Consider the following 10016-nt stretch of genomic DNA (forward strand, 5'->3'; position numbering starts at 1 on the left):
ACAAGTCAGGAGTGCACTGGATGAGTATGCCTGGATGAGTGCAGCCCAACAACAAAAGAAGGTTGACACCATCCAGGACAAAGCAGTCCCCTTGACAGACATCACATCCATAAAGCCTCACCCTCTCCACCACTGATGCACAGAAACAATAGTTTGTACAATCTACAACATACAATGCAGAAATTCACATAGGCTCCTTAGATAACGCCTTTCAAACCCACAACTTCCATCTAGAAGGACAAAGGTAGCAGCTACATGAGAACACCGTCATCAGCCTGCTCCCCTCTAAGCCACTCATCATCATGACCTGGAAATATATAGCAATTCCTTCAGTGTCACTGGTAAAGATCCTGGAACTCCCTCCCCACTGATAGTGTGGTCTATCTACACCAAATGACTGAAGTGGTTCAAGAGGACAGCTCACCACCACTTTTTCAAGGGTAACTAGGGATAGACAATAAATGCCACCCCAGTCACAAATGCCCACTTCCCATGAATATATATTTTTTAAATATGTTAAATGCTCTTTTCTGATGATAAATCTGAAACATGGGATTTTTGTGTTAATTGTTAAAACTTGGACAGCAAAGCCAATTCTGAAGTCTACCAGTAGTTTGGGCTATGGGAGTGAAGCTGCAGTCTATCACGCAAAACCACGCAGCCTGTATTAAATGGTTTTCTTCGGTAATACACATAAAATCTACATCCACATGCTCCTACCTGGTCAGGTTTTCTGCTGATAAGAATGCTGAGCACTTTACTAAAGAAACTGGCAAGCAAAGGGTTAAGTGGTGGCTCATTCTGCAGAAAGCTGTAAAGTCGTGTCAACAAAGGTTCATCTTCTGCCAGTCGGTCATTCAGTTGTGCTACATCTGACGTAAGTAGCTCGCATGATATGTTGGGATACCTAGAAGAAAAAGAATTTTAAACCAACACAAATCAAGTTTCATTCCAGTTAGTTTTTTGCAAAAACGTCCAATTATTTAATAATACCATATCATTTTAACAGCACATTGTACTCTTTCTTTAAAGCATCTTACTGCCTGCCACCAGACGTCATTTTGGTCTCTTGCCATAAAAAGACTCAGCTGTTGTTTGACACGGGTATCTCAGCAATAACGTAAAACAAAGAACTGCAAGTGTTGGAGATTTAAAACAAAAACAGAAATTGCTGGCAAAACTCAGCAGGTTTGGCAGTATCTGGGCAGAATGCAGAGTGGTTAATGTTTCAAATCTAGTGACACCTCATCAGGACTAATAATAGGTAAAAGTGCTATTTATACTAAAGAGGTGGTTGGGGAGGTGCTGGGAGTAGGCGAAGGAGACAGCGGTTAGGTGGAGATGGAGCAAGAGAGGCACACAGAGAGAGAGACACACACAGAGGCACAGACAGAAAGGGGATGGGAAAGACAGAGACACACACACACACCACAGGCAGAGGGGGGAGAAAGCCTCACAGAGACAGACATAGATAGATAGATAGATAGATAATGAAAGGGATAGGCAAAAGAGACAAGTATTGATTTTCTTTATTTCAAAAATATACTTCATTCCAAAAATATATTTATATACATACAGTAGCATGAAGAAACAAATATTGGAGTTTGACTCTACCCAGGTAAAAACTCAAGGCATTTGTTACTTGTTCAAGACTACATTTACACACATTTGAGGCACCGGGAGGGTCCGATAACTGAACGGACCTCCATTTAAATTCAGCAGAAAGACCTCAGACAGTGGTCTTTCCCCACCGTGCCTGCATCCCTCAGCACATAGTCCTTGGAATGTGCCAGTTTGCAACACTTGATCAAGGTGAACCCCTTGCTCTGGACGACCAATAAGTTGTGGGCAGACCAAAGAGCGTCTTTCACCGAGTTGACAGTCCTCCAGCATAGTTGATATTTGTCTCGGTGCACGTCTTGGGGAACAGACCAGACAGCAGTGTCTTGCATCACAAAGCTGCTTGGGACGAATCTCAACAAGAACCACTGCATCTTTCTCCAGACTTCCTTTGCAAAGGCACATTCCAGAAGGAGGTGTGTGACTGTCTCTATACCCACAACCCTCAACACCCACACCCACACCCATACCCCCTTCAATGCCAGCTTGCTGTCGTACATGAAGGATCTCAGGTAATGCCCTTCTCACCACTAGCTTGGAAAGTTCTGGTGATGAGGCATTCTGCCAAATGACTTCAACAGTCTGCTCAGGGAACAGCCCAGCAGGATCCTCCTGTCCTTTTCACTCTGGGTCGCGAGGATGCTATGTGCTGACCACTTCCTGATGGAATTGTGATCAAAAGTGTTTCTTTTTGCAAATTCTTCCATGAAGGACAGGTGATAAGGAACTACTTGGAGCATTCACAACAATGAGACCATTCCCCTTTCACAACACTGGTGACAGGAGGTGATTATTGAGAGAAGAGAAGTTGAATAAAAGATAGACAGAGCTGAGAATAGGAGAGAATTATAGAACTCCTGCAGTGTGGAAACACACCAAGTACATAATGACCCTCCGAACAGCATCCTACCTAGTTCCACCCCTCTACCTTATCTCTGTAACCCTGCATTTCCCATAGCTAATCTACCTAGCCTGCACATCCCTGGATGCTATGGGCAATTTAACATGACCAATCCTTATTAGTCTGCACATCTTTGGACTGTGGGAGGAAACTGGAGCAGCCAGAGGAAACCCACACAGAAACAAAAACAAAGTTGCTGGAAAAGCTCAGCAAGTCTGGCAGCATCTGTGGAGGAGAAAACAGAGTTAACGTTTCGGGTTCAGTGACCCTTCCTCAGAAACCCACACCGATGCAGGGAGAATGTGCAAACTGCACACAGTCATCTATGGCTGGAATCAAACCTGGGTCTCTGGTACTGTGAGGTAGCAGTGCTAACCACTGAGCCACCGTGCCGCCCAAGGCTGTAGGCTGTGCTGAAAGCAACCCATGTGATGTAATAATAAGCCTGACAGTGGGGGAGAATGGGTCGGCTGTGCTGAAAGCACCCCATATCATGACAGGACCAGGTGTGAAGGTGGGTTAACAGAAAGTGGAAGGACAGAATCAGGCTCTAAAATTATTGAACTAGTTGTTGGGCCCCTAAATACTGCAGGGTCCTGAAGCAGAAAATGAAATACTGTTCATCAAGCTTCTGTTGAGGTTTGCTGGAAGACTACAGCAGGCTGCAACAGAAATGTTGGCCAGGAAACATGGCGATGCTTTGAACTGGCAGGCAACTGGAAGCTCAGTCATTTTTATGGACAAAATGTAGGTGATCAGCAAAGCAGTCACCCAGTCTATATTTCGCCTCCCAAATGTAGAGGAAACCACATTCAACAATGAATACAAGTAGACTAGATTGAATGAAGTGCAGATAAATCGCTGCTTCACCTGGAAAGTGTGTCTGGGGTCTTGGATAGTTAGGAGGGAGGAGGAGGAGGTAAACAGGCAAGTGTTAAACTTTCAGTGATTGCATGGGAAGCTGCCATGGAGGCATAGGGAAGTTGAGAATGGAGGAGTGGACCAGGATGTCCCTGAGGTCCCTGCAGAATGCTGAGAAAGGATGGGAGGGGAATGTGTGCCTGGTCATGGAATCCCACTGGACGTGATGGAAATGACAGCTTACAATCCTTTGAATGCAGAGGCTAGTGGGGTGCTGAGGACCAGGGAGACCCTATCGTTGTTGTGGCAGGGAAGAAGAGAGGTGCGGGAGATGCTCAGTCAACCCGAGTAGCAGGGAATCCTTGGTTGAGGAAACAAGTGGACATTTGAGGCCCCCTGTGGAAGGTGGCATTATCAGAATAGATGTGACAGAGATGGAGAAACTGGGAGAATGGGATGGAGTTTTTACAGGAAGCAGGGTATGAGGATGTATTGTCTAGGTAACTCTGAGAGTTGATGGGTTTGTAATGGCTATCGGTGGCCAGTCTATCCCCAGAAACGGAAACAGAGAAATCGCCGAAGGGAAGCGAGGAGCCAGACATGGACCAGGTGAAGGCAAGAGCAGAATGGAATTCTGGAAACAAAAGTGATAAAGTTTTCAATTCTGGATGGGAAAGGGAAGCAGCACCGATGATGTTATCAATATGCTGGAGAAACAGTTGCAGAGAGGGGCCCAAGTAGGACTGGAACAAGCAATGTCTCACATACTCCTCAAAGAGACAGACATCACTGGCGCTCATGCAGGCACCCATGGCCACACCTTTGACCAGAAGGAAGTGAAAGAGGAGTTAAAGGTGAAGTTGTTCAAAGTTCTCAGCAGTAATATTGTTTAGAAACTATTTTCATTTTGCTTTGAGCTTCGTTCAATGGTATCACTCTTTCTGCCAGAAGTTGTGGGTTCAAGTCTCAGTCCAATACATAATTCTAGGCTGCACTGGTCTTGTTGTGCAGTAGTAGTTTCCCTACCCTGAGCAAGGATGCCGAGGTTCAAATCATACCTGTTCCAAAGGCATGTAATAACATCTCTGAATAGAAAATATCCATAATCTAGGCTGACAGGTCATTTGTAGAAGACTGCTCTCCTGTCTGAGATGCCCATTTTTGGATCAGACATTTAAACAAGGGCCCTGTCAATTCATTCAGGTGAACACAAAAGATGCAATGACAGTATTAAAAGCAGAGAATGGAAGCTCTGCAGGAATCCTAGTCAAAATTTCTCCTTCATTTAATAAGGATCATATGGAAAAGAATCAGTAGAACAATATTTCTGAAATAAATAAAAGGAAATGAAGCAGAGTATTAATGAAAAATTATGCTTTAGGCACTATACGTAAACAAAAGCAGAGAGCTCAACATGAATGCAAAGATGGTCATCAAAAGGCCATTTGCACATGCACATGGTGATATCAGTTCCTGGAGACAGGCATCAAAAAATCCAGAATGAAAGAGAGACAGACATGGTGAAATTGTGTCAAAAGAACATCACCCTTAAGAATACGCTTTCAGCAATGTCCTCAACACAACCACTATCTGGTGCTCCATCCAGGCATCTTAAAAGCTCCAGAGCGTAGTAATTTACTGACAATTCTACAGTGTTCAGCTTTATTCAGATTCCTGTGACAATAAAACAGCCAACATTACCCTAATGCATTAATAATTTTAACACCAGCTGACAAGTAAAAATGTTTGTACGTGTACAATTTTAGGTACCAGCTAACGGCTAGCAGCTAGGTAATGCCACCTGATCTTCTGTTCCACCCCTCCCTTACTATTCTCATGTTTTTCAGCATTGAAATGGAGTCCAGGTGGGAAAAAGTTCAAGAGCTCCTGAAACTGATTTTTGTCAAATTTATGCAAAAATCACAAGAAAGAATATATGAAAATTCATGAGTAAAGACAGAAGTCAAGAATAAGGAACATCCCTTAAAAGCTATCAGATTCATCGTGTCATCATTAGTTTTCTAAAATACATCTTTTAGCAATGCTTTAGTGTCATGAATTTCCTTTTCTAAAGCAAATAGTTAATAATCTGACATTGACCCATCTTTAACAAGAATTAAATAACAATAGTTACTTCTCACCTCCACACTAAAATGCCATTTATCAAGCTTCACTTACTGTAGCTCAATATATTGTAAAGTCACCAAAGTACTACCATATCACTTAGCTGCTCTTTCGTTACAGAGATAACTGGTGGTGGTTTAACCGGAGGGTCATCATGCCTCAGGTGAGTAGAGAGTTGTGAAAGAGAGTCCTTCATGGTAACCTTAGCCAGTGCAGGAATTGAACGTACACTGTTGGCATCACTCTGCATTGCAAACCAGCCATCCAGCCAACTGAGCGATCAACCCCCAAGAGTTCACTTTCAATAATAATATTTTCTTACTTGTATTTCATCTTCTCATCCATGTCATCTGGTGGCTCTTGAGTGATGTATGTGACTAGATCTTCCATACTCTGTGTTCGGACCAGAAAGTCCAGGAGTTTGCGGTTCTGAGCTTTACATTCCTGCAAAACATCTTCCTCATCCATTAGTTCAGTCAGAGTCACATCTTCCTTCTCTAGGAGTGTATCTATATGGGATGACGTGTGAAGATCGAACTTCCAAAACATGATGCACTAATTTGGAAGATAAACAAGGTCACTCAGAATGAAGATTTAGTTCGACAAGGGAGGGGAAAAATCTCCATGCTGTTTACATCAGAAAACAGGGTGTGGTTCTCTGGTATCTCAGCAAGCAAACGTATCGCCTTAATGTAAGACAAGGTCATATGGACACGGAATCAAAGTTTAATCACTAATATATACAGAGTGCCATTTGAAACCCCAAAGCTAATAAGAAGACTGGAAAATAAAATCTCGGACAAGGAATACAAGGTGAATAGAGAGTCAAAAGATTACAAGGTAATGGAAGTACAGCAAACTTTGTTTTAACCAGCACCTTCTGAATTGGCACTCTCTCTAAACTGGTAAAAAAAATTATGTTCTTGAAATACTGGAAATCTACTATATTATTACAATCTCCAAACAGTCAGTTCAGAGTGCGAGTGAGAAGGCTTTATGCCAACATGTTTTATTTGAGGTGAAGTTGCGCTATTATTTAAGTGATTTATGCTGTAAATAAAGTAGAACAATGATGTGTATATCTCTGCAATATGTTTCTATTAGTTAGTGTGAATTTTTACACTGATTATGAGGACTTCTTGATCAACCAGCACACTCTTGGACCCATAGGTGTCAGTTAATACGTTTGCTGTACTTTAACACTGACCTACATGTGTATGGAGGGTGGAATGGTCAGTGTTCATATTTTACAAGATTAATGTACTCATGGTGTAAACATGCCTAAAACATACACTTCATGGTGAAAATATGGAGAGCATCTATATTCTGATGAATAATTTGAATGCGAGGGAAATTGTGGCAATGTTGGTTTAGAAAGGAAAAGAAATGGGAAAATATTCAAAATTGCTCTGTAGCCAGTTACCAATATGAGAAGGTATTCTGAACATTTGTATGAGGGGAATAACAGTAAGAGTAACAAAGCAAACAAGGTAGTGGAAAAGGAGTGAAAACAGTGCTGAATTGCAGGCAAGGGTGTTGAGAAGGGCTTATGTAGTCTCACTAAAAATGAGTCCAGTTCACCTATCCATAGTTTGATAGTAAATAATTCCATATTGCTCTTTGAAGCCTTAATATCCAACTGGAGTTTCAGCTCCAGTTCTCTTCAATTTTATCAGCCATTGTAGGAATTTTTAAAACAACTGTTGTCCACTTACTTTAGATTATTAGGCTGCAAGTGATATACCTATTCTTTTTACGTTAAGGTAGGGCAGCTTACTCGCCTTCTCAATTTTGAGCTCAGCATTTGACTAGTCATATGAAATATGAGTCTTCAATATGCTCACAGACAGCCAGGTAAATTAACAGAGTGCCTCGGGATCAAACAGGGAACCACTACCATTTTACTTTGGCTGGCAGGCTTTATTACATGTTTTTCTTTGCCTTAGCAAGGTGGTCGTTTGACATTGCACAAGATTGTGCTTCCCTTTAAACACTTTATGGTTTACTGTATTTGAGTAGTATCGATGACAACTTTAACTTGACTTTCAGCAGTTAGTAAACAAATACCTAAGACCAATTGTTTCTCCTTTCACTTTCATCAGGCCTTTGAACCTGGCTGCGATCATTGCATTTAAAATACTTCAAAAACATACAATGCCTTTGAAGCATGTAAGATGGTCTAAGGGTTTGAATAGCATTTTGTAAAATAATTTGGCATTGTACCGAAGAAAACTAAATACTGGTCTTTAGAACTTCCTTTCCTTTCTCACTGTCTGACCAGACTCTCCAAAGACTTCAGATACAGTCTCCGATTTTACTGAGGCAGACTAGTACTTTGAGAAAATAACCAGGATTAGAGGTGAGTAACAAATTCTGGCCTTGCCAGTGACACACGCCCCATAAAAGAATTTTAAAAAGTACGTATCAGCCATTTTTAGTTTATATTAATAAAGACTATTTTAACCATACATCTGTGCCTTGCTTGAAGGTGTACAACATTTATCCGTAATCAGTATCAGTATCCTTACCATTATTTAGAAGGCACATTCTGCTCCAATAAAGAGTATTTCAATGAATTACAAATAAGAATACCTTTCTTTAATATGGTAGCAGCTACAACCATTTTGGAGGTAATGAATACAGTTGGCAGCTTTTGCGACGATTCAATTCTTTAAAGACAGCACTATCACAACTTACTTAATCTTGGAAGGATTTCAAAGGCTTCCAAAACAAACAAGCAGGACTTCAAGACCCTTCTCATCCTGAAGGATACAGCGAATGGTTATATACTTCTGAGCCAGGAGGCCAGTGCTCAAGTCTTACCTCTTCCAGAGGTATGTAATAACATCGCTGAGCAGATTGATGAAAAAAAATCTAAAACCTTTACTACAGCAAGTAACTTCCTGATTCCTCAGTGTCTACCAACTGCAAGGCACAAGTCAAGAATGTGAATGAATGCTCTCCATTTGTCTGGATGAGCACGACTCCAACAACACGCACGGCACTCAACATCTAGGACAAAGCTCTACTCACCTAAAAGGGCAAATGCATATAAACGGGAACACGTGCACCTGCAAACTCCCCTAGTTTATCGCTTGCTCAACTTGGAACTATGTGACTGTTCCTTCACTTTCCTTTGGTCAAATTCCTGATACTCCCTCCTTGACAGCACTGATGGTGTAGCTACATCATCTGGACTGCAATTGTTGAAGGAGACAGCTCATTATCATCACCTCAGAAGCAATTTGGAATGGACAATAAATGCAGGTTGAGCCAGGAACAGTTATATCCCATGAATGAGTGCTGGCATACAGTCAACATTGACTCCAAATCCCATGATGCCTCATGGCCTAAGGTTAGACATGGGCAAGGAAACCTACTGCTGATTACTACGTACTGTCTTCCCTCGGCTAATGAATCAGTACTCCTCCATGTTCGGCAACACTTGGAGGAAGCACTGAGGGTGGCAAAGGTGCAGAAAATTTACTCTGGGTTGGGAATTTCAACATGCACCACTAAGAGCTCAGCAGCCGCATTACTGATTGAGCTGGTCAGGTCTTAGAGGTCATAGATGCTAGACTGGGTCTGTGGCAGTTGATGAGAGAATGAAAAAAGGGAAAAATTTACTTGACCCCACCCTTATCAATCTGTCAGCCACAGATGCAAATGTCCATGGCAGTATCTGTAAGAGTGATCACCACGCAGTCCTTGTGGAGACGAAGTCCCATCTTCACATTGAGAATACCCACCATCATGTTGTGTGGTACTCTCATGCTAAACAGGACAGAATTCAAATAGATCTAATAACTGAAGACTGGGCATCCAGGAGGTGCTGGGGGCCATCAACAGCAGCAGAATTGTACTCCAGCACAATCTGGAACTTCATGACCCAACCTCCACCCCACCATTACCATCGACTCTTGTTCAATGGAATGTACAGGGGGCCATGCCAGGAGCGGCACCGGGCATTTCTAAAACTGAGATGTCAACCTAGAGAAGCTACCAAACAGCAGACTACCTGCGAACATATGCAGCAAGTGAAGGACAGAGCTAAGTGATTCCACAACTAACACAGCAGATCCCAGCTCTGCAGTCCTGCCACATCCAATTGTGGTGGACAATTCACTGGAGGGGACAGTTCTACAAATATCTCCATCCTCAGTGATGGAAGAGCCCAGAACATCAGCACAAAAGATAAGGTTGAGGCATTTGTAGCAATCTTCAGCCAGAAGTAGCAAGCTGGCTCGCCGAGCTGGTTTGTTGTTTTGCAGATGTTATCGTGCTGGGAAACATCATCAGTGCAGCCTCCGATGAAGCGCTGTTGTGTTTCCCCGCCTGTTATTTAAACTCTGGAGTCCGTTGAGCTGGATTACCTCACTTCCTATTTTCCTTTGCAGTGGAGCGTATATGGGGTCAAGCTCTTATGTGTTTGTTGATGGCTTTCTTCGTGGAGTACCACGCTTCTTGGAATTCCCGTGCTTCAGAGACCAGCACGGGAATTCCAAGAAGC

The 10016-nt window shown here is 42.4% G+C and overlaps 1 protein-coding gene across 4 annotated transcripts in view; it reads right to left on the bottom strand.

Moving 5' to 3' along the window:
- The window catches only part of ppp6r3 (protein phosphatase 6, regulatory subunit 3), a 132468-nt gene that overhangs the window by 100735 nt on the left and 21717 nt on the right, over nt 1-10016 (bottom strand). For 2 of the 4 annotated variants that reach the window (XM_048606876.1, XM_048606875.1), the window contains exons 1-2: nt 5829-6220; nt 721-907 (exon numbers count right to left, since the gene is read on the bottom strand). In XM_048606876.1, the coding sequence (XP_048462833.1) occupies nt 721-907; nt 5829-6055 (414 nt within the window). In that variant the 5' untranslated portion in view covers nt 6056-6220. Of the gene's footprint in view, nt 1-720; nt 908-5828; nt 6221-10016 lie in introns of those variants that run through there. The other 2 variants (XM_020523499.2, XM_048606877.1) reach the window with 2 other exon arrangements.

The sequence above is a fragment of the Rhincodon typus genome, chromosome 17 (assembly GCF_021869965.1).
Source record: "Rhincodon typus isolate 14 chromosome 17, sRhiTyp1.1, whole genome shotgun sequence".
Taxonomy (NCBI): Eukaryota; Metazoa; Chordata; class Chondrichthyes; order Orectolobiformes; family Rhincodontidae; genus Rhincodon; species Rhincodon typus.